General features: G+C 39.7%; 1 protein-coding gene across 34 annotated transcripts in view; it reads right to left on the bottom strand.

Annotated features, from left to right (window-relative positions):
* The window catches only part of MPDZ (multiple PDZ domain crumbs cell polarity complex component), a 99,681-nt gene that overhangs the window by 20,808 nt on the left and 52,956 nt on the right, over positions 1 to 25,917 (bottom strand). For 6 of the 34 annotated variants that reach the window (XM_074568990.1, XM_074568992.1, XM_074568989.1 and 3 more), the window contains 11 exons: positions 22,954 to 23,152; positions 20,047 to 20,088; positions 14,063 to 14,167; positions 13,164 to 13,259; positions 11,551 to 11,728; positions 9,321 to 9,431; positions 8,711 to 8,794; positions 5,969 to 6,070; positions 4,700 to 4,771; positions 1,824 to 1,986; positions 1,026 to 1,222 (listed from right to left, as the gene is read on the bottom strand). In XM_074568990.1, the coding sequence (XP_074425091.1) occupies positions 1,026 to 1,222; positions 1,824 to 1,986; positions 4,700 to 4,771; positions 5,969 to 6,070; positions 8,711 to 8,794; positions 9,321 to 9,431; positions 11,551 to 11,728; positions 13,164 to 13,259; positions 14,063 to 14,167; positions 20,047 to 20,088; positions 22,954 to 23,152 (1,349 nt within the window). The remainder of the gene's footprint in view (positions 1 to 1,025; positions 1,223 to 1,823; positions 1,987 to 4,699; positions 4,772 to 5,968; positions 6,071 to 8,710; positions 8,795 to 9,320; positions 9,432 to 11,550; positions 11,729 to 13,163; positions 13,260 to 14,062; positions 14,168 to 20,046; positions 20,089 to 22,953; positions 23,153 to 25,917) is intronic. The other 28 variants (XM_074569009.1, XM_074569005.1, XM_074568998.1 and 25 more) reach the window with 13 other exon arrangements.

A 25,917-nucleotide genomic window follows, 5' to 3' on the forward strand; every position in this document is an offset into this window, starting at 1 on the left:
TACAGCGTGCACAGTAAGCAAGAAACTACATGAGAGCAGACTCAGACAGATGTGTTGCAATGTGTTCTGAGGATACTCAGCATCTGCAACATCAAGGTTTTAAAAACAGACGTTTTAAATGATTCAAGAAAACAGTCTAGCACGTAACAACAGACTCTGCAACTAACAGGTCCCCCCCCCGAGACTAGGTCCACAGTGCCACAAATCCCTTAGTTTCTCTCCTAGTCTGCAACTGCCAACCTACATTGTTTACTCTCTCAGTGTCTCCCTCAAGCTTTGTTCAGTCTCACCACTCCTTCCCTGTACCATCTCCCCAGTTGCATCCTCAAACACCTCCACATACAGTTTTGAAGTTACACAAAGCATCTCTGGTATCAGAAAGAATGGGAAAACCTATAGCACAGAATACGTCTGCAAGTATCATCAACTGAACTGTGGTAATATAAAAATATATCTTATGCTCATATACATATTGGGAATGTTAGCTGCACATTCAGTGGTTGGGTCCCTCTACCAAAATCACTAGAAAACTGCCCGAATGTGTCATGACATAAAGGTTTGTAATACAGATGGATCTGTTTCTGTTTCCCCAATTTAATTTCCATTTTATATGTTACACAACATAAAAATATTCTGATATTATTACACTTCCAGTAGACAGAGAAGCAATTAGAAAGTCTGGAGCACTCCACAGATGGATGGACTAAAGGACTTCAATATTTTCCATGGTCTGCAATGCATTGTCCTTCCATACATCTTCATAACCCAGAAACTCCTGTCATCCCCCATTTTTATCCATTTTTAATACACACACATCTTTACTTAGTACTATTATAACCAGGAAAAAAACTCCCAGCTATTTGGCATACACCAGAATTAAAATCTGGTAATACAGTGATGTCAACTGGGATAACTTGGGGATTTCAAATTCTACTGAAGAACACCTATATTGCAGCAAGAATCTAATATGTTACTGCATTTTGAGTCACTATGTTTAGGTTTCAGTATAAATTGCAAAAACTCACCTCGAGTAACTCATCTGCAATCTGTAACCTGCCATCTTTGCCAGCTGCTCCATTTGGATCAATTCCCACTATAAAGACACTCATTCTGGATCGGTCTTTGTTACCAGCAAGACTAAGTCCCAGACCTGTCCTTCCTTTTTCCAGCTCAATCATGTGTAGCTCTCCCGGTAGATGTCCATAGCGCTGCACGATCTTTTCTAAATGTAAAATTTTGGGCAGCAGAGGAGGGATTTACGTTAGAAAGTTTTACAAGTCACCTAGACAGTCAAGATCAGCGTCCAGTGGGCAGTATCTGACAGAAGAATCCCAAACTGGATGAGAAAATTTTAACTGTATATCAAACTTTCTTTTAAGCTAAGCCTCAGGTGATTTATAACAGTATTTCTAGTTCCATGTTTTCCTTCTAACTTCAGAAAACATTAAAACTTCTTTTAAAAAATAAGAGACTTTTCACACATAAAAGCATTTATCTTCCCTCTGGTAACACCTTCAGGTAACAGAAGCTATCACAGCAATCAGTGTCATCAGTTGCCTAGAGTACACTGAAAGTCTTCAAGTAGTCCTACATGTGAAACAGTGAATTTGGACCACAGAGGAAAAGAGAGATGAAGAAGAACAAATTAGTTTTATATTTCACCATGTGGATCTGACCAAGCACAACTGAAAGCTGGCAGCAACACTTAACACTCAAACCACTAAGCACATGAGGATGAAGTAGTTCAAATTGGGCCCCTCATATTTTCTGCTAGAGTGCTATTTCAACACTATTTCAAACATTATCACAAAGAATAAACTTACTCCAGCTATAACCGAACTCATCCTCCTTCTCCACATCCTCTGGGACTCTGCTAGAAGATGACTGTGCAACTTCACAGCTCATTCCTGAAAATGCTGAAGGAGGGGGCAGAGGCAAGTTACAAAGCGAAGTCTTTTCTGGCTCTAAATCGGATTGACCAAATGCCTGTGGAGAATAAGAAAAATACAGTGGCTAAGCAGACACAGAGTCTCTGTAGGGAAATTAGTATACAAAAATGTCAAATGGCAATGACTACAGCTTTGAAGTTTAAATACCAAGCAGATGGAGTTCTAAATTAATAACACGACACAGAAAGGCTGCAAGAGATCCAAGATAGAAACAAACACCAGGCAAGGTAACATCACTCCAAAATGTATTCGGAAGCAAACAGAACTCACAATAAAAGCCCAATTCAGTAAAGTTTTATGTGCCACTTCACATTTCAGAAAAGTCTCTTACAAAGATTGAAGTGATTATTTTTTTTTTAATGCCATATTTGTAAAAGACTTCTACTTAATTTTATTTTTAAAAGCTATGGCATATAATTTCTTCCTATCATATACTTTGGACACCAAATAGGAGGAAAGGACAAGGAAACAAAGAACTTGGTGCTTTCAAAAATGCCTCCAGAAAAAAGAAAATAACTGGCATATTAACTGAAAGGACAATTTAAAAACAAAATGAAACCGATGATAAGTGAAGAAATCCACAGTAACTAGACTTTTTCAGTCTTATTTACTGGTTCCCTACAAGCTGCACAGGGGAGATACAGGAGGATACAGATTAAATCACAAAGGAGAAAAATACTTTTGGTCTTGATGTATGTGGTCTACTCATATTCACAAAACGTTAAAAGTATAAACACACGACTACTGCAATATACTGGTTAAATACCCAAATCCACAACATGGCAAGCCTCCATTCAAGTCAGTTTCCCTGAGGAATATGGACTCTGATCAGGGATTTGGCTAAGTGTTTGTAATTTATATCATTTTTGATTGCTCAGAGCAAACACACAGGCAAGAAACTCATGTCCGAATATCATCATTCTGAAGCTTATGCATGCCCAACAGACTTTGATACTTGGCAGATCAGCTGCTGATGTAAAAACCAAAAAAAAACAGATGAAAACCAAGTATTTTTCCAATATTAGTATTTTCAGGTGTCACCGTAGCTTCACAGCCCTGTTCTCATAATTTCAGCTTTCATTGCCTTCATTAGAAAAAGTTTGAACACAATAACTCAGATGGTGTCTCTGGGTGCCAAATACACTTGAAACAATTTCTTCATCGGGGGTAACAGTGAAACGAATAACAACACACACCTTGGAAGACTTCAATGCGCTTTAAATCTAAGGTGTTGAAAAAACTACAAAGTTACCAATTTAGTCATACCGAGATTTAAGGACGGTCCCATCTCTCAGGGAAAATGAGTTACCTTCATTCTCTCTATACTCCAAAGATTTAAAGAAAATGCAAATGCCCTGTTTCAGTTTCTTTATTCTGCTTCTGCTTGAAAAGAGACCTTCCTTTCATTCAGGAACTTGTTCTAGGAGCTTAACTAAGAAGTCATTAAATGTTAGAAGTGTGGGAAGTTTTAATATGGCACCCAAGCCAATCATTTTTATAAAAAACACATATAATTGCTACATAATTTTTTGTATAATTTTATCAGTCACATTGATCTGTGCTTCAAAACTAAGACAGTGCCATCCTGCTGAGATGATATCTTGCGCACTAAATTTATGTAGGAATTATTTATAGTTTATGCAAATTGTACTCCAAAACATGTTACTAGTTACAGGGCAGACATAAACTTCAACTAACGCAGCAAAATTCTAGCAAAGACATCATTACCCATCAGAACGAGAGTAGGATGGAAACACTACTTCATAACTTTCAAAGTGATTTTTCATAATCAAAAATTCATGTATCCGCCATAGAGAAAATTTGGTGACAGACCTCTACCTCAAGAAGGGGTGAAGAGAAGAGTAGTTCTAGAAACACTGATTTTTCAGAGTGCTTCCTAGAGTTTTAACTAGAAAGCTACATAACATACTGAAAAATGAGGAAATACAGTGTGAAGCAGACCAGATCACCAGACCTTACAGTAGTCTCTGTGTTTTAAAAACAAAATGAACATATCACTTCAATGGTACTCTTGGTGAGTGACAGTGACCAAGAACTTTGCAAAATTAAAGAAAACATGACCAAAAAAAAAAAGAACAAAAAATTGCTGTTAAGGACCTCTGGAAGAGCTATAAAGTGTGGATGTATGGCTACATCCTTAGAGATAAGTACAAACTGCAGCCACAATAATTTGGTTGACAAAAAAATGCTTCTTTCTGTACTTCTGTGCATGCATGCATAAAACTGAACAAGTCTGATGTTTAAGGAAATGCTGAAACAAAAGTAAAAGCAAGGCGCCTTTGTAAGAAGGGTAAAAAGGGTGTTACAATGCCATCTGGGCAGAGGGGACCACATCCTGCCTCCAGAACTCAGCCTGCCAAGCATGCGCTGCCAGCAGTAGAAGCTGTCCCCCACAGTTTACACACACATAAGACTTTTGCTCCCTGAATCGGGCCACACACAAAAAACCTAAAATGCTTTAACTCATGAAATACTTTTAGTGTGCCACAACACAGTATTTCATTTAAAATGCAAAGCATCAGACAGTGCATGAACCCATTTGGCTACCAGGGTCACTCTGATCAGACTAGCAAATATAAAAAATGGCAGCAAGTTTGGAGCAGTATCACTGTCAACACAGGAGGCACACGTGGAGGAAGAAGCAGTATTCCAGAAGGTATCACAGGCCATGTACAAACAAACGTACAGCACACACATGGTAGGACCCACTCACTGGAATCAAGACAAACCTTGAATGGTGTGGGAGCAAAAGGGTTAGTTGGGGAACAACGGAAGGTAACCCTAATTGGATTCGATACCTCCTACAGTAACAGAAAACAGCAATCCACATGTTACAGCACCTTTGGCAATACACAGCATTATTAATGAATTACTCATTTTCAATTACAAATTCATTTTGCTAACTGCAGCAACTTTATTAATTCCATTTATAAAGGGACAAAAATATTTAAGGGGTTATTAAGGACCCTGATTCAGCAAAGTTCCTTGCTGTACGTGAACCTTAGTTCAGCAGAAGTGACAGAGATGACAAAAGGCCATTCTTATCTCAATGCTAAAAAAGGAATTATGCAGAAACTGCAAAAACATTAAGTTTTCTCTAAAACTCTTGTGCATTTTTTTTCAGAAATACTTTTGAAAATATAGAAAATACAAGCCATGGTTTATGTTACACTTCTACTACCTTTCCTCAGAAACAAACACAGATTTCAAAAGCATGCATACAATTACACACCACATATCATAAATGTTTGCTGTACATTCAATATATTTGACAACATGGGAAAATAGACAAAGGGCACAATCACTCCCAAGATGTATAACCACCTAGAAATGATTTTATGAAATCATAAATGCATGCATCTAAGAACTAAACCTTTATTTATTGCTGTGTTAGAAGTTAACTCTGTTCCCAATCTGAATAACATGCAGTAACCACTAACCACAAAAAAAAAAAAAATCTGTTTTCATATTTCCAAAAATGTCAGCATCCTGTTCATTGTGCATTAAAAGAATTTTCATGAAGCAAAGGGAAAATATTCTCAGCACCATAAAATGAAAGCTGCTAACGTGGGTTTTTTTCATGCAAAAAGAAAGAGGAGATATCAAAGCTGGAAAGTCCTTACCACATAAAAAGAAAATGAAGTGCATAGCAGCAAAACACCTCATACTGATGAGAGAGTTACACTCAGGTTAGTATTTTAACATATACCACAGGAACTGATTTTGTAATTGAGAACCTACTCCTCTGGCAGCTCTGATTAGATTAGATTTAGTGGTTACAATTAATGGAGCTGGCATTTTTTAACTTCTTCCAAACTCTTCTACGTGTGTGCGTGTCTGTGTCTTTTTAATTCACCACACAGAATTTCCACTCTCATCAGCACAATATTTTACCCAAATTGTTATAAAAGAATTTAAGTGAAGAAAGACACTAATGGCAAAGAAGCACACATATAATGTTCGGTGAGTCAAAAGCAGACAGTGTGTTATCATCCAACCTTGTTAGTGTTGAACTGAGAAGAATCAGCAAATGGGTTAGTGCTGCTGAAGACAGCTGGCCTACAGAAAAGACTGTTCTGCGAGAAAGGCAGGGAAGGGTTCTAAAAGGAAAACATAATAGAAACTAAGGAAAAACGTTTTTAAATTAACCCTCTGTGACTCATGAAACAAAATTACTTATTAGCAGCCTGTGCTAATCAAACAAGGTCCACTTCCCGCACTTTGCTACAGACATGTGAAGGTAAGCAAAAGTGTATTTGCCCTGTGTTTGTATCAGCTATATTTAGCAGAGCATAGAGGAAAAGCACCGATCCTCATACCTGTTCTAGCCCACAAAGTGCATGAAAGTGCAGAACTCAGCAGCATGAACAATAGAAAATTTACTTGCTGTGATATTTGTACGATTTTGTTCAAGCATCTCAGCATATGGATACTCTTACACATTAGTTAGTTATAAAATTGTGGATTTCTGGATTAGAATAAACACAATTCTTTGTAATAATGTAACAGCGTTAGTTTTATTTTGAAAACCACAGATCAATTCTCATAATTTGATTCACCTCTTGTGGTAACACACTCACTGCATTCGCAAAAGAGAAGGTTTAGTAACATTAGGCATCTCTAAGCAGAATTCATATCTAAGAATAAATTTTACAGATCACTTTGTGTGTGCATACATCTATAATTTTCTGAATTTATAGTTTAATGAAACTGAATTCTCTGGTCTCCTCCTTAAACAACACAAGGTACTTCCTTATTATTATTTAACACAAAAAGAGTTTTCATACTTAGACAAAATTAAAGGATGTATTTTGATCATTTATATTCCTTATGCAGTTTTTGTATTGTAATCTATTTTGAGATCAGAACCTTTTTAATAAAGAGGGAACAGCTCTGATTTTGCATAGTATGTTGGAAATGCTGTTCAATATATAGAAAAGTAATTTCTGTACTAGGGGCATCCATCTGGCAATTGCCTAAATGTCTTAGAGCTGTAAGTTTAACAGTGCCGGAAAATAAGCAGCATAGTAACTGAAAAGGAATGTGAAAAGCTCGCAGCATCAACTGATACATTTATATCACGGCAATTTAATAGAGATACCTGTTGTTGTTTAAAATTTTCTTAAAGCATTTTTTGTTTTTTAAATGCTTCTGAAAATAAAAAATGCATCCCTAAACATTTATTTTCAAATATTCTTTTGCAAAACAAAAGTGAAGTAATTTGGTAAGACAACGTATGTCTTGGTTCTACAGTATCTTCAGCAATGAGAAAGCAGTGCTGTGCATGAACAAGATTTCTCCACTGGTGAGTCACTGAAAGTCAACAGGCAGTTTCCCTACAGTAAAAGAAGATCTTCTGTTTACACATGCGATTCACATTTGATTTTGTCTTTTATAAAGAAAAGTTTGGGAAAAGTATTTGCCAGTGTAATGATCCTATTACACTTTAACCATTACATTTGTCATCAGCATAAAATTTTAAATTGTATCTTGATAAAATTTTAAGCAACTAAAATATTCATCACAAACATTTTGCATATAAACAGTGAAATCCTAGTAAAAGAGAAAACAAAAGATCAGCCACAGTAATTCAAAATCTTGCCTTTTGTATTTTAGGCACAGCACCTAAAATACTAATGCTAGCTCAAATTCTAATTCATGCAACAGCACTGCATTAATATGGACTGACTACCGTGCGTGATAGAACATGGATCATTTGAGTTTGCTTAAACAGTTGGGTTTAGCATGCACAGTCTAGGACAAGAAAAGCAAGTGTTAAAATAACAGGTATTTTTCCTTTTACTGTTGTTTTTTTTTCCAAAACTAGTTCTAAAATAACAGCATTTGTTTTACCCTCTTTTTTTTATTTTTTATTTTTTCAACTAACTTGTAGTCAGCATTTGCTAAGGTATCTTGTGGTCCAGGGTGCTAAGGTATCAGAAACTAGCTATCATTTCTTTTAGCACAATGCTTTAACCCTACAAATTATCTGGGATGATAACCATGGTGATAGACTAATTGTTACTCAGAAATACCCAAAGCAATAGTAGTATGAAAACACGGATTGGATGGATAACTGCTTGCTAGCAAAACTATCAACCGGCTTTTCACAGCCTATTTGCATTATTTGAGTTATTCTGGAGTACACTTAGGATCTCTTTAACTACTAGAACAGCCTGAATGAGAAAAACAAAGGGGAAGAAACCTACTCATTAGTAACATGTCACTTGAAACTGACTGCCTTGCTAAATACACAGCAGTACCATATTAAATATAGCTACTGTGTGCAGGCAGAGCTAGCTATCTGGGTGACTGCACATGAATGAAGGCAGGAAATTCCCTTATAAGATCTTATTATAAAGTACAGATGCAAGTTTCAAAAGATGAAAACAATAAATATAATGCCATTTACAAAGATCACAACACAACGTGTACAGTAAGAGCATTTGCAGTGTTTCTGCTTACAGAGAAACAAGGGTTTGTTAATAAACAGTCAAGAAATAACCAAAAAGCTTAATAATTGGAAAATAAAGAGAACAAAGAACTACACTTAAAAATAGCAAAGGAGCATTCTCTAAAGAAAATTAAGTTGTGATAAAGTAATGGCATTCCCATCCCACACTGTCCTAAACATTCAGCAGCGGCAATCTTGTTCACATCACAGCAAATGCAAAAGCCTTACTTTAGTAGCTTGAGCATCAATAACCATCATTCAATAGAGCTTTTTCATGCAACTTTACCTTAGATGACTGACGATAAAATGGGTTAGTAGTTTTCTGCCCACAGGGAGCAGAAGCTGAAGAAGGGTTATAAAGAGACTCTGGCTGGGGAACAAGAGTTATGAGACAACTAGTAAATAAACGTGCAGCTTACACAGACTCTACAATGAGGAAGTTTAGTTTCTAGTGATGCAAGCAACTTATATTAAAGCTCAGTAGCTTTTATCTGCAATGTCCATGCAGCTTAGTGACGGAAAACCTCCATGTACTTCTAGGTCCTTTCATTAATGTCCAATGAATTTTTAACAGGTGCTGTATTTCTGCATGCGCTCCTCAGACATGCTGTCAATCTCTAAGAGCTGGTTTTAGTTAGATTCCTACTCTGCCCCCCAACAAATTATCTTTCTTGAGGCTTTTCAAAATAGTTTGAGGACGGCGTGCTGGAGGGTAATTCCAAATCCAAATCGATTTCATTCTAAATGGAAATAATACTTAAATCAAATCTTTGTTCCTAAAATAGCTGAGACGGAACTTTCAGGATTAAATATCCCATTCCCAAACACCACCACCTTGAATATTTGTTTCATCTATTACTACGCATTACATCTCTTTTCATATTCTTTATGCTTACCTTTGGTCTGCTTATAATGCTCTGTACCATAAAGACTACAGGATTGCCTGCCTTCCGTATGGCTTCCACAGCTTGTTCATGGCTGGCATCTCTGAGGTCAATTCCATCCACCTGTAATTGGAAGACCTCATCTTAACGTTGCAAGAAGCTACAAGAACCAGGAGTCAGCTTTGGGTTCTGGTTAGGGAACTTTGACTAAAACCTAAGTCCAAACCTCCATTACTGGTGGAAAGATTTCTACTGACTTGGCTTGAGGTCCCTCACACACAGGTCTGAGACTTCCAAGAGCACTGAAAGAACATCAAATAAATATTCTCCATGGTTTTAAAAACAGGTTTTTGAACATTCTTGGTTCAGGCTCCATTTGTTTTTCCAAAGGCAACGTAATAGAAGAGATAAGGTAATCTGAAGAGTGGTAGCGTTTGCCAAATACCACTTCCTGTAAATCCTATCTTGGAATAACCTACCTCTGAGGACTTTAACAGATTTACAAATTGAAACTTAGGTGCTGGAGGGTCTTTCATTATGGGGTATTATGTCAGCACAGTGTACATTTTTTCCCTTTCTTTTGATTCTTTTTGTTTGTTTGTTTTTTTAAAGCAAGACAAGACCAATTTTAGCTACTAGTCACTTTCCCCAGAAGTTAAATTTTGTCAGAGCTGAAAAGCTTTCTCTCTTCTAGAAGAAAGCATTTATAAAGGATGGCTAAGGACAAATTTTTGCCTGGTTGCTATTCTTCATGCCTTCATATGCATTGGTGTGTAAAACAGTTTGTCTTGCGATCCAGGTAAGAACCATATTATGGTGACGTTAGCATCAGTAAAGCATTCTCACAATGACCATAATAAAAGCTAGAAGCTAACACAGAAAGGTTATTTGTTAGTGGCAATTCTCGCACACAAAGTTATATAATGAGGATTACCCCTACCTTTTTAATTATCTAACTCAATACACTTAATCATCCAATGTAAATAAAAAGAGAAAATAAACAATCTGAGAGAGAAAATTCTAAACCTATGCAGAACTGAACAGTAACACCAAGGGTCTACAACCCTCCATGCCTGAAATACTTTCTGCACTAACAGAGAGAAAAGCCTAGATATGCCACAACTTGAGAAACTGAAATAATACATTCAGAAACAGCCACATTAACAAAACATTCGTTACTTAATTTCACTCACCCACTCCAACTTCTGCAGGCATCATTGTCAGAGACAATCGCTGCATTCATAAAAATCCAGGTATTCAGATATAATGAATGTTTTTTAACTTTGTGGCCATCGAGCAAAATTCTACCTCCCAACTTGTTATGCACTGGAAACTCTTCCATCCTGTTTTAGAAACTGCTACCTATGTTAATACCTATGTTATTTCAAGATCCTTTATATGAATCTTGAAGCAGACAGTAAACTGCAGTTTGAGTACCATCACGTAAAGCAAGCCCAGTCTGATCCAGGGGAAGAATCACCACCTCTATCACCCTGCTTGTTATACTCTTACTGATGGACCGTCAGGAAAGGACATCCAGCAAGGTTAAGAGGAGTGAGGTTCTTAATGGCCTGCCACTGGAGAGAGGGTAATGTATGACGTACAGTCATCACAGGAAAGATACATTCCTTTCAGTACACTCACTACTCTTTAAGCGAGAAAGCAGAAGTGGCTGCATGAGCGCAGAAGTGGCTGCATGAGCACAGAAGAGAAATCTAGACAAATTCCTCCCTGCAACACCATTGGCTACCCTATCCTCAGGCATGAGCATAATGCTCAACTTTCTTCATATCAAATCCAGCCTTCTTCATGTCAGCAGGAAGAAAAAGTCTCCCTTAATTCCTGCACAAGAATAATGTGATCTGATTAAGATTTAAGAGGGAAATAAGCTTGATGGTTATTTGCACACTTTCCTCTTCAGTGGGCATTTCTGTTGCTATCCAATATGCAAAGGTAAACCCTTTTAGCTTCACCAAGCAAGCTTTTTCCTACACATGCTGACTTTAAAACAGGCAGGTAGAACTGCCGGCTTTATAGACCAGTGCTCACAGTGTCAGTCATCTATGCTTTAGGTTGTACACTGAAAGCTGTCTGCACACAAACATTAGTGGATGGTACTACACTGTATGGCTCAAGTAGTGCCAGCTGGAGTAATTACACAGCTGCTGGCTCAGGACCGCACATCCATCTCAGAGGCTCACAAGATGCTGGGGCTATGCAAGCAAACGCACTCGGCTGGTACCTCCACGATCCGATCTCCGGTTTTCAGCGTTCCATTTTTGCCAGCTGGGCTGTCTTCCAGGATGTGCTTGATAAAGATCCCTCTCATCACTTCTCCATTACTCAGGCGGCTCCCCATCCCTCGTCCTCCAACAATGCTGATTCCCAGTGACTTGCTAGGCTCTCTCCAGAGTTCAACCCTGTTGTGCCAAAACACGGACAGAAATAAATGAAAATCTGTTGTGATTATGACAATACTGCACACTGAAGACACCTAGATTTGCGCAATGGTTTAAAAACATTCAGAAATAACTCCACCTTGGGAAGTTTTGCTTTTCATAGAATCACAGAATTGTCAGGGTTGGAAGGGACCTTAAAAATCATCTAGTTCCTATGCCCCTGCCATGGGAAGGGACACCTCCCACTAGATCAGGTTGCTCAGAGCCCCATCCAGCCTGGCCTTAAAAACTTCCAGGGACGGGGCTTCCACCACCTCTCTGGGAAACCTGTTCCAGTGTCTGACCACCCTCATGGTAAAGAGCTTCTTCCTAACGTCCAATCTGAATCGACCTATCTCTAGTTTTAATCCATTCCCTCCAGGCCTACCATTACCCGACATCCTAAAAAGTCCCTCACCAGCTTTCTTGTAGGCTGCCTTAAGATACTGGTAGGCCACTATAAGGTCTCCTCGGAGCCTTCTTTTCTCCACACTGAACAACCCCAACTCCCTCAGTCTGTCTTCACAGGAGAGGTGCTCCAGCCCTCTGATCATCCTTGTGGCCCTTCTCTGGACACACTCCAGCATGTCCACATCTCTCTTGTAGTAGGGGCTCCAGAATTGGATGCAGTACTCCAGGTGGGGCCTCACGAGAGTGGAGTAGAGGGGGAGAATCACCTCCCTCGACCTGCTGCCCACGCTTCTCCTGATGCAGCCCAGGCTCATGTTGAGCCGCTCGTCCACCAGCACCCCCAAGTCCTTTTCTTCAGGGCTGCTCTCAAGCCAGTCACTGCCCAGCCTATATCGGTGCTTGGGATTGCCCTGACCCAGATGGAGGACCCTGCACTTGGTCTTGTTGGACTTCACGAGTTTGGCATGGGCCCACCTCTCCAGCCTGTCAAGGTCCCTCTGGATGGCATCCTTTCCCTCCAGCGTGTCAGCTGCCCCACACAGCTTGGTGTCGTCTGCAGACTCGCTGAGGGTGCACTCAATGCCACTGTCCATATCACTGACAAAGATGTTAAACAAGACCGGTCCCAGTACTGATCCTTGAGGAACTCCACTTTTCAGTGGGAGTTATCTCCTGAATTGCTCAGAAAGTCTGTAATTCTGTCTACTGTTGTTCTCTTTATTTTGGATTCTAATCAAAACTTTAAATCCTTCTCTTCATCTCTTCTTACTGGTTCCCAGAGAGTCAGCCTATAAAGATAAATTACTAAAGCAATCAAGATACTGCTAGATTGCATGGATTTAGTCCAATGGCAGTAAAAATCAACAGCAAATTACTCCTGCAATGTACAATATATGTAAGTGCAGCAATTCTGTTGTTTTCTTACTCCTCTTAAAATATATTACAGGTTTCAAAATTTTTCCATTTCAAAGGAGATTTTATACTGTGCAACTAGATCTGCACTTACTTTCTGGGCTGGTTCCAATTACTAAAAGCTGCATTTTGGAGTTCACTTTCTTCTCCCTCCCCTTCTTCACGTTCTGGAAGCTCCGGAAGTTCCCTGCTAATGAACAGGAACATGCAATTAATTTTTAAAGAACCCACATAATCACTAGATTTCACTGCAAAATTTCATGTATTGGATCACCCTGCCAGCATTAGAATTTGTACACAGGATTCGTGTAAGGGACATCTTTTTCAGACGTCTGTTGGAACGCATATTGTGTTTGGAGATTCCCTGTCCACTTGTCTCTGTAATTAAGTTGCTACTGGTTGACAACCACAGAATAAAAGACTCTATATTTTGAAACTATAACCAAATCAAAATTGAAGGTAATTACTTATTGTTTCCAAAATGAATTAACAGCAGTATTCAAAAACAGTTACTGCTTTTGGAGATTAATTTCAAGAGAACAGAAATTATTAGTCACTTTGAGTATTTTGGCCTGTAACTGTAATAAGTATTTGTAACTCAAGGAAAAGGACAGCATAATTCATTCCTTCCAGTATACATTCTGAAAAGACCATCAATGCCAAATTCTTGTGCTGGAGGCAGTGAGTATTTGTGGCGATACCTAAATCAAATCCCATGGTATTAAGAGAAGTTTAGGAAGAGGCAGCACTCAATCTCCTTTTTGGTACATCCAACAACTATAAAACAGCCTTAAAAATGTCAGAAAAATTTGCTAGCCAAAACAAAAACTGTATTCTGAACAGCTTTCTATTGTAACGGCTCCTAGTCTGAAGAAAATCATCCACCTTTCAGCTCTTCTAAAATAAAACGTATCTTTCTGAACTGTGCAATGTGTATGGAAAGAGTTACCTCTAAGAGCCCCATGGGAGAAAACAGTAGGTCTTTTGACTCACCTGACAGTATGTGAAGCAAAAAGTTCAAGTGGCACAGCTCCCTCTGCCTGTTGTCCCAAACTGGCCCTGTACTCGTCTAAATTTTCTGCTGGCACATACGTAATACTGCAATAAAATGGGACATGATTAAAGTAACATGAGGACCACTGGTCCTGCCTTTGGTGGGTGTGAGGAATGGATATGAGGAAGCCACTGAAGACCAATTCATATAGTTATTGACTTGAAAGCCACAATGCTGGTACATTGAGAATAAGGGGTTATACGAATCCTTTGTGACTTTGCAACAAACATGCATTTATGGTCAAATGAGGCAGCTGACCAGCACATGATTTTGTGAGGGCTGGCCACTCCATTTTAAGTAAATGGTGGTTGAACGATGACGAGAGTGTAATAGAGTGAATCCAGCTTCAGTTAAAACAGAGATTCCTCGTGCAAAGATGAACACTGAAGGATCTATGACGTGTGAAGCACCATTACCATCCTAAATACTGGCTGAAAATGCTTCTGGAACTTGGTCTGCAAGAGGTTTTGTGCTTTTCTGGGCCGTTTTGTATCTATTTTAGGTTTCTATGCTTTTGGTGAAAAATACTGCACGGGTTTCAACATACAAATGTGTTACAGTTACAGCACACCATCTATGCTGCAGGGAGCAATCCCCTGCTCAACTCCCTCCTCCACCGCTTCACGCACTTCCAGCCAGCTTGGGATAGTCAGACTGCCATGTCAAATGACATGCAGACTCCTGAAGCCCTGGTGCAAGCCAATCATGTTTGAATGCCAGAAGAAGAAATGGCCCAATAGACTGGGGAGGAGGAAATGAAGAGAAGAAAAAAAGATTAAGGCATGACAAATATTTGTTAAGAAAATTCCCTCTAAAGGCAAAAGGACACCATTGCTAAACAGAGCTACTTAGACAGTCCTCCTTTAATGATGCTTTGTCTTCTTAAAAACCTTTAGTTGTTCAATAAGCAGCCTGGCTATCAGATCCAGGACCGCCAAGAAGTAAGTCTGATGGAAAAAGAACAGACAAAAAAGGGCTGTCCTCCCATTCATCTCATGGTTAAAAGAAATATGAACGTATTTCCCCACAGAACAGACATGGGGGGACAAAAAAAATCTTGACCACTTCACATGGACATATAACCTGCCGAGGAGAGACTCCTTCAGCACTGAGTCTCTCACTTGGAGTCCTCTCCTGTCCGTCACTCCCTCCTTGGAATCCTCTTCTGTCTCTCACTCTCTGACTTCCATTGGTTCCCCCTCTCATTCGTTTTCTGATGAATACAGCAAGCAGCAGAAGAAAGAGCAAAGAAACTCTTATATGACTAATGCTGTCTGTCCAAAACACTCTACCAAAATTGCTGGTATGTGAACTATTACAGGAACCTGACCCCTACAAATCAATGGGCCCTAATGCTATCCACCTGAGGGTGTAAAGAGAGCTGGCTGACGTCATTGTGAGGCTGCTCTCCATAACCTTCGAGAAATTGTGGGGATTAGGGGACGTCACAGAAGACTGGAAAAAGGCACTCCCATCTACAAGAAGGGCTTAAAGGAGGATCCAGGAAATTATAGGCTAATCAGTCCTTGAGAAAGTTATGGAACAAATCCTCCTGGGGGCTATCACAAGTCAAATGAAACACGTAATTGGAAAAAAACAGCACGGATTCACCCAGGGCAAATCATGCTTGACAAATCTGATCACCTTCTACAACGAAGTAACCTGATGGGTTGATGTGGGGTGAGCAGTGGACGTTGTCTTCCTGGATTTCCTCCAAGCCTCCAAGGCTTTCGACACGGTTCCCCACAGCCTCCTCCTACAGAAACTTATGCGTTACGGTCTAGACAAGTGGTCTGTGCAAGGGTAAGGAACTGGTCACTGAGGGTGGTGGTAAATAGCTCCTTTTCAAACTGGCAATCTGTCACAAGTGGGGTCCCCCAGAGATTGATACTGGGCCCAACACTGTTTAGTATCTTCATAAGCGATCTGGATGATGGGATCAAGTGTACCCTGAATGAAGTTTGCTGATGATACCAAACTGAGTGGGGAAGCAGACACTTGGGAAGGGAGAGCCACCCTGCAGGGAAACCTGGATAAGTTGTAAGAGTGGGCTAACAAGAACCTTGTGAAGTTCAGCAAGGACAAATATAAGGTCTTGCACCTGGGAAAACATAATCCATGAGTACTGCAAAGACTGGGATCTACCCCGCTGGGGAGCAGCTCTGTGGAAAGGGACCTGGGGATCCTGGTGGATAAGAAGCTCAATATGAGCAAACAGTGTGCTGCTGCAGCAAAGGAGGACAACAGGATGCTGAGTTGCGTCAACGAAGACATCACCAGCAGAGATAAAGAAGTCATTATCCCACTCTGCTCAAGGACTTCTCAGGCCACACGTGGAATCCTGTGTTCAGTTTTGGGTCCCATTATACAAAAAAGATGTGGACAGGCTGGAAAGGGTCCAGAGAAGGGACAGAAAGGGAAGCCTTCCATGCGAGGAAAGGCTGAGAGAACTGGGTTTGTACAGCCTTGAGAAAAGAAGGCTTAGGGGAGACCTTATCACCATGTTCCAGTATTTAAAGTGTGGCAACAAAGAAGATGAAGACTCCATTTTTACAAGGAGTCACATGGAAAAGACAAAGAGTAATGGGTACAAGTTACTCCTGGGGTGACTCTGACTGGACACAAGAGGAAAATTTATCACAATGAGAGCAATCAGCCATTGGAATAATCTCCCCAGGGAAGTCATGGATTCCCCAACATTGGACACTTTTAAGATTCAGCTGGACAGGTTGCTGGGCCACCTTGTCTAGACTGTGCTTTTGCTAATAAAGATTGGACTAGGTGATCCTTGAGAATCATCTTGCAACCTGGTAGTGTATGAAAATCACCATAAGCGCCATCTTTATTAGTCTTCTTCATCTGTGCTCAAGCATGTTCCTTACCTCCTCTCACATCTACCACATCTAGAAAAGTGCAGAAGATGATCATTAAGAAGGTGCCTAGGGTGCTGAACAGGAGGAACTCTCCAGTTCTTTTAATGGAAATTTCTACATCATCCATACTATCACCAGCTGTTTCCCTTCCTTAAATCTCCTCCCTCTTCTACCTTGGCATTTTTTCAAACACGTAAGTGTCATGTGCTTGACACAAGGCGTTTTCATTTTGAAGTGCTGGGGAGTTAACATACACTAGGGAACAAACACTCAGCAGGTCACTGACTCTTATGTGTCATTCGTGAGGGCATTCCAGCACTGGGAAACACGCAAGACACACAGCAGTTATTCTGTGAAGGCCTTGCAGTGAAAGGGAGAGAAGCAAGAGGGAAAAGAGTTTTTGAAAAAAGTCACTACTACTTCTCAGCCATCTCCAACTCCAAATGCATTGAACTACAGCAAAGTGCTAGTATTATGGTCACAAATCTCTGACAGGGCAAATGCTGCCGCAGAAGCACCACCCAGTAAGTCCATAAGAATACCCTGCCTCTGCAAAAGCTACAAGATGTGCAAGCTGCATTTCAATGAAAGAAAATGTATTATTTATCCAGTTACATACATCTGTTTCATCCCAATCAAATTCATCAATTTTCACCTTATAAAAATAAGTAGGAAATAATGTATTTTCCCTTGAAAAACAGCTGCATTAAAGAAACCAGAATTGCAAGCAACCCTTCTGCTGGCTAGAAGGCTTGGACAATCTCCTGTATGCTAAACTGCAGCTGGAAGCTATTGTTCAAAGTATGGAAAGGAGAATGGCAGGCTCCTAAAAAGGAAACAGATATGCCCAGACTCAGCCTGGATAAAGACTGGTAGTAGTAGTCTTTACCTCATACTTCTGTACAACATCAGCATTAGAGATCAGCTAAGCGGGAGGTAAACCATATGCACTCCAACTTCTTGGATATCCTGTTGTTTTTCATTATACGAATGAATAACTGACATCATGCTGGGACATTCAAAAGGTATGGCTCAACGGATGCTCTCAAACAGCCTTATATGCTACTTATAAACATCTCCCAAAAGATTTCTTAGGTGGATAAGCTTCCCTTTCTGAGAATAAAAGAGGTTCACTCCCCCATTTTGAAATATGCATCTAAAATTAAGCAACTGAATCACCTAATTGATTTCCACAGATGGAGTCAAATTTAGATAGCATCACTGGGAGCTGTTACATTTTACCTCTTTGGAAAATGACATTATTTCTATTCTAGTGCTTAACTACAGTTCTAATTGCCTGATTTTAAGTACTTAAAGGAATGTTCAGTATGTTTTTAACTGTTCATTCTTATCTGCAACTAAACTTCAATAGTGCTCCAGCTACTTCATAAATATAACACTAAATAGAACACTTACTTGCATTTTGCAAAAAAATAGCATAGAAAACTAAACTGTATGGATCAAATGCATGAAAAGGTATGTTCTGTGTAGGAGTTCAGCTTTGTTTCTTGTTCATGATTTCCAAAGTTCAGTTAACTGCAAAGGGTTCCCTAGCTGCTCTTATTAGCTAAGCTGTGTTACCGATGTGACTGTCCTCCTCCCCTCTCTCGTTTGCATGTTGTTATTGAAATGAAAAGTTATACAAAAAAACTAGCTCTGCTGAAAATTAGTTTTAGGAAACATGTATACCAGAAAGCCATCTTTGCTAAATGGTGGTCTGTCCTTCTCCTGCCTTCTGTGACACACAGCAAGGTCAGATTGTACTAAAGACCTTGGATTTATACCTGCCAAGAGTTTTTTCCCTATTTAGTACTTCATGGGCAGACACCCCACAGTTATCAAATCCATCACTTGCTGGATCACTACTGTAGCTCACTTCTTGGAGGTCACAATGAGGTCTGAAGATATCTAACATCATCCTGAACAGCTCAGCGTGTGACTGGCCCAGAACAAGAAGGGTATTGGACATGCCTGGTCAACTCTGTTGACTTTTTGCTGTAAAGTGGAAAGAAAAGTCCACCCAGGCACCTGAACGGTTCATCTGCAAAAGGGACTGATAATTGCCTTAATATGGTCACAGGGAAGACGGAAAGAGAAACAAGTGCCAGGAAATAGGGATTAAGACACAGAAAACAGGAAACAAGTAAATGACTGCTCTACTATTGTGTTGTAATTCGTATCTGCAAGAGAAGTTAAAGTTCAACAATTTCAAGGGAAAGTATATGCAGGGTTTAATCACTTCCTTTCTTTCACAGCTGTATGGCTTGAAGGAGAAAGTGTTATGGTTTCCTTTCTTGAGAGCTACAACCACCCTCTTTTCCCCAGAGATATGCACTAGTAATGAAAGCAGTGACAATGGAAACACCAAAGGGTGTACATAGGAAAATATCTTGTAAACACAACACTGCATGCAGTACAGAGGAACATTTATCACATGCTTGACTGAACAGCCACACAAAACCTTGAAACACCAACAAACCAAATAACAAAGTATGGAAAATGTTCAGGACAAATTACTGTCATTGACATTTAGGGTCTAACTTGAACCTTTTTATACATGAAGGAAGTAAAATGTAATTGCCACAGAAAATATGACACTGAGATTAATCCAGATATCAGTACATCGTACTCATGCCAATTCTAGCTGTGAACCCTGTACACACACACACACACACGCATACGTATGTTCTCTGAGCACGTCTGCGGTGGCTGTCACAGATGAAATTTAAAAATATTAGCAATAGTTTTTTAGAATACAGGCGTTTTCATTCCAGTCTGAGGAAGTATGCTCCAATCTTCAAGTTTAAAGCCATATCTATATATATACACATACACGTACATGTACACACAGAGTCATACCTTTTTTAAAATTAAATATATACACATCCACGTGTGCAGCCACACATGCATGCACACACACACACAAAGAGTATGTACCTATATCTGGATATATCCCTGACATTACTATGGATGTCATAAAAGCATGGAATGATTTTACAGACAAGTCGCAACACAGAGTCATAATGAGTTTCTGAATTGCCAATACTCACACATAACAGAGGGCCTGATCATCAGCAGGTGCTGGAGAAGATCTAGAATGTGAAGCATACGATGCAGCATCTTTTTACAATGATGTTAACAAATGTCAATGTCTCACGCTGAATGTGAGAGGCATACTTATATAGTTAAAAGTGTGAGCTTTTTCTTTTTTTTCTTTCTTCTTTTTTTTTCCCCCTTCCACCTCCACTTCATCTACACCTCCCCCAGAAAGCATCTGTTCTTTATTATTGTCTACAGCAGTGATTATTAACAAGCATCGAAAATGGAACTGCAATCTGTCTTTTATTTCTTGATCAGTAATTCATCCCCACACTTTAGGCAGGTGAATTCTGATTCAGCTCTGTAATTATCTGACAGATGTTACAAGCAGCTGCTGCTGAGCACAAAACCCTGGCTATTATTACAGAAATACAAGAGCTCCTGGCAAGGTGGAGTGAGAAGTGAAACAGAATGCATTCTGGTAAGGCCACACACCTGGTTTTCCCACACACAAAGAATAAAAAAAATTAAATACCTAAGTCTGAAACTCAGATTGCTGCTTCTTCAACTATTCAAAATCAAATTTCCTTTAATAAAATAAAACAAAGCCTTTATGTGGCAAGTACAAACAGCTTTATGTTTTCTCAGCAAATCATGTTGTTTGCCACTGAAATACAGCTTTGAAATTAAATACTTCTGCCTAATCACCTTTTGGGGGCACCCTGCTACTCAAAAAAAAGCTCAGTCTAAAAGTTAAGGTGCCAGCACTGCAGCCCTGTATGGATTAATAGGAATGACATCAAGATGGCCACACCTGAGTGCTTGTGCACCCTTGTTTCCTGAGGACAATACCAAAGAGATTCAACTTGCTTATTTGAAATGCTGGCCCTTAAATTGCAAATCCTGCACGGTGGTGCACCGCATTAGACCTGAAATGACATCTATACAGCTGTGTATCCCTCTCAGCAACAGGAAAAACTATCATGAGATAATGTTCCTTATCTCCAAATTTCTGAGTTGGGACATTACCCACATGTTTGTATTGTATGATAGTATTTTTCTGGTATCCTGTACTGCTCCTGAAAGGACAAATTAATAGAAAAGTTTAATTATGCTGAATAATTTTGTATCAAAACTACGTAGGCCCAAAAATATTGTCCTTATTCTTGCAAGTCTTCTTTAGAAGCTACCAAAAGATTTGATCTTAAGTTCTTTGAAGTGCAGACACCAGATTCACTTTAAACCCTTATCATGGGAGTGCACCGAAGAACATAAATAGAAAATGAAAGACAAAAATCTAAAGTAAGAATATGAATAGCAACTGCCCCTTTTCTGTGGAATCTTTCAGAAAGGGGATGTACTTTTCTCTGGAAAATCTGAATATTCACGTCTAAGACAAGATTTTGGTATTTCTAATGTATCTGCAGAAGACTAAGACTACAAAACAAAACTTTTAGTCACATAGTGTAAAATGCAGCAGCTACAAAAGGATAAGCACAAATAATGAACACGTCTGTGTTTGATCATGTAACTATGGCACTAATAAAGACTCCTCACAAAAGAATGGTGCTGTAGCATTTGTGTATCTAAGCAGACGTACACACACATGCATGCACACATACTAACTGATCTCAGTCATGGTAGTGGGAATTATAATACAGTTTGAAAGCCTACTATAATAATCAATGTCACATTTCATCAATGCTGACTCGCTCATATTCATGACAGCATTGACAATAATGCAATTCATTATATGAGCACATCCCACTATTTAAACAAGTTTGCATTAAATCATAATCCGAAATGCATGACACCTAAGGAGCATACAATGAAATCTACCACCCACCGTGAAGATACTTTGTCTATCTGTTCCCAAAATGCCAGGTCTCTTCAAAGCTAGAACACTTCTGGGGAAGAACGGAATGCCCTGCAGTCCATTTTGAACTGGCAGAAACCACACAGTTACCTGCAACCACACTGGGATCCCTCTCAAGGCCAGCAGCCTCTTAAATAAATAAAGGCTTCTATTAGCAACAGCTCCATTAATCACGTTTGCAGATCTGACCCAATCCATGTTACCATGGGTTTGAGAAAAAAAGCTACTAGATTTTTGTCACTGTAAACCCAGCATTGGTGTGTCCAAAGCTGTCCACAAGCTTAGGAACAACTTAATTTCTAGACGGTGCATGTGGGCAAAGTTAACTCCACAACAACAGTTATACAGAATTGTACTTTAAGGGAAAGTTAAAATTTGTAAATTGAGTGACCTTGAGAGGAAGAAAATTTCTCATCAAGCCCATGGATTCTTCAAAACTTGTATTAATTACTGCAAGTTTAAAGTCTTACTCCCAAGAGCACATAATTATGCACCAGAGCAACAGCTCCTTCATATGTACTAATAAAAAATTGGAAGTGACTTCACCAGACTGTTTCTGACGTTTGTCACAGAGGTACTGAAAATGTTTTAAGTAGTACTTTTGTGCATTAACATCATGTGTCATACTTTCTGTCCGGCAGTCAAAACCAAAATCTATTACAAAGATCCCCATCACATGAAATCACTTGTGCAACAGCCAGGACCCTCCACCTTTGAGGAACACAAACGTCTTGAGGAAATCCTTACTTTCTTTACTCTGACTAATCCCATTCCTTCAGTAAAACCAGGGCAGTAATGACGATGATTACTAATGACAGTAATAACTTTTCTAAGAACATCCAAAGCCTCTCACACAAATGATTTTATTTCAAACCCATGAAGCTGTAATCTGAAGGTGAATTATCCATCTGAAGCTGTAACTTAAAAGGTAAACTCATGTTGTAAAAAACAAACAAAATTTTCATTTAGATTACTTGCATAAATAACCAGATTTTGATTATTAGCATCTTCCTACTACAATACACCATCTAGCTTTACCTACTTTATATCTGGTCCAATGAGTGAATGCCTCCTTAGCATAGCCCGGGCTTGTGCATTGGTTAAGTTAGTGGTTGACTCTTCATTAATGGACAGGATGCAGTCCCCCACACCAATCCGTCCATCACGACTTATTGAACCTCCATGAATGACGCTGCGGACTATCATTCCTGAGCCATCTTTATTGGAACTTACCGTCATCCCTATAGTGAAAAACACATAAAACAGTTAATAACATCTTTGAGCCCCAGCTCTGAGTGCCAAGAAAAAGAAATGTAACCTGGAGCAGGGAACGTAAACATTGCTCTTATTCTCCCTTGCATTTCCTTCTTTCCAACAGGAGATAGCAGTTACAAATCACAATCACAGTATCTTACTTTACCTTGTGTCATTTCACATATCAGGCTCAATATGAAAAAAACTAAGTCGAAAATTTGAGCAGAAAATATACAAAAAAGGTAATGAAATTGCTTCTAAAACAGCCAAATTTACCACTCTTCTGGATGGTTCACTGAGTTTACACACCACATTTCAGTTTAGTTTATGATGGTTCTCTTTGGAACAGAGCTGAAATGATTAAACAGTTAATTAGGTGCATAAAGTCAGTACAACCACACCCTTATTTTCAACAGAAAGCCTGAATTAGATTTCATTGACACAGTAGCTGCCCTCCTGCTCTCCTAGGTGGGCCATCACTTAGGCCCAGAAGAGCATCCTGACCTGTGTGAGAGACCACGCGCTACTGATGGATACACTCCACTACCTGAGTTACACCAGCTGCTGTGGCACAGTAGGACACTACTTCTTAATACGCACCATTTAACTCCACTTTCTTTTCACTAATAGGAAATCAGACGGAGATTCTCTTCCCCCTCCTCCCCCACGGGGAGCCCACAGGGACTTACTTGTAGTGCTGGGCTTCACGTGTCTTTGTGACTGTTCTCACATGCATGAATTGTCACTGTTATTTTCAGGGCAGTTGGTGCTCATGAAATCAATTCTGCTCACAGTTCCAGGAAAAACCATTCTTCGCTAAAGCAATGGAAAGGGCCTGAAGGGAAGTTAGCTGAAGGGCCAACACCCTGGAAGTCCACCCAATGGATTTCCAGTATCTTAATACTGCCAATATCTTTTTATTCTTTTTTTGCATCAACATGGAAGCTTTGCTTTACTAAAAAGAGGGAGCCACTGGAGTAAGAGCGCCTTAGAGTGTAATTGGAGGAGGCAGTGACTACCACACTATGTGTTCTCCTGTTTTTTCACGTAAACATCAGGCTAGCAAGCACATCAGGGAGCACAGTTGTGTGTCTGCAAGCCCTTACACTATTGTCCAGGCTGTCAGTGGAAGGAAGACGATACCTACCCAAAGCAAAACCATCAAGGATACTGACTATGAAAAAATACTAACCATTTATATACAAACATGGCTACAGAAGACAGAGATGGAACACCTTTTTCAGTGACCTTAAACCTTGGCAGACAGATGGGCTGAACAGAGTTTAGAAGGCATAATTATACATATACATATAAGCCCCAAGCTACCCAGACTCAGCCAACCATACAAACATCTGCCTTTATATCTCTCTCAGGGGAAAAAAAAAAAATACTAAGGACAACACTAATCTGAATATTCATTTGTGCTTTTTAAGGCTCCTTCCAGAAAATAAAAACTTCTTAATGGTGTTAGGTCCTCACGCCCATTTGTAGTGAGATCAACATAGCTGTCCTAGTATGAGAAGGTGGACCTGACTAGCAAGGAATAGCCCAATAAGCCTCTTAGACACAGGAATACATGTACCTCTCTACTTTGATATGCGGAATTCAAAGTTTATCTTTTGGAAAAACTGCAAAACCCATCTTTATGATGGCACTTTATATTAAACAGGAGAAAGAATATGATGTTACCATTGACTGGCGATCTATATTTATGATTCGCCAAGTAACGATGTCGGCTGTAGTCAGGCATAATTTAAACATGGGAGTATCAGACTTGCGATAGGGACACACAATGCCACTGATTTACTGCCTTGCTATTAGAAAAAGTAGAGGTAAACTGCCTGTCCCCTAGCCCTCAGATTAGTAATTGTTACAATGTTGAGCACATCACAGATGGCATTTACAGATGCCGTCCTGGCGTGGATGCCCCAGCGTTTACACTCACGCACTCCTTCCAACAACCATCTCTTGACAGATATGCTCACACTGGTTACTCGGTCAGATCTGAATGTAAACACAACTCAGCAAGATAACAGTCTCCACCAGAATAGAGGCAGCGTGCACAGAAAAGCAAACTGCCAAGGAAACAGCTGAAATGTGGATTGAAATTCTGAACCTAACTTTGCTGCTTGGTTAAGCCAGCAACAAACAACAGTGTTACTGAGGGTAGTGTAATAGCACTTTAGAAGAACATCACTCCCGGCTTCTATGCTGACACCCTCATTACAACAGATCTGAAAGGCTGATGTCACACTTTGGACAGCTACAGTTTCAGATTAAAAATGCAAATTCCACTCTCAAGTTGCCAAATGTGTCACATAGGACAATGGCATTTCAGCTCATCCTGCATGTGGGTGCTCCGTCCTCTTACCTTTTAAAAATCACAATCAAAAGGTTAGAACTCCAGCTGCGGCTGGGTTTGAAGAGCTGTTGCAAGCTATGGGTGACACCACTTAAAAGAAAAAAAGATGTGCCAGTTTTCAACTGAAGTAATTGATGCAGCTGCAGCTTTCGAGAACATTCACAGCTCTTGATTTAGCTCCTTTTATAAAAATGAAAGTTAAAAGCAGTGCAGCCATGTGTGTAAATTGGTCACTGTGCCCAGGCAGCTTCGCAGGCCAGAGCACACACAGACTAGAAGAAAAAGACTACAGTCAAAAGCCAGGAGAAAGCGTTATTCACACTCATACTCTGCATACATGAGAGGCCAGTCTTACTTTTCATGCACGTAATGTTTGCCAATGTGCACCCT

Source organism: Larus michahellis, chromosome Z (assembly GCF_964199755.1).
Source record: "Larus michahellis chromosome Z, bLarMic1.1, whole genome shotgun sequence".
Taxonomy (NCBI): domain Eukaryota; kingdom Metazoa; phylum Chordata; class Aves; order Charadriiformes; family Laridae; genus Larus; species Larus michahellis.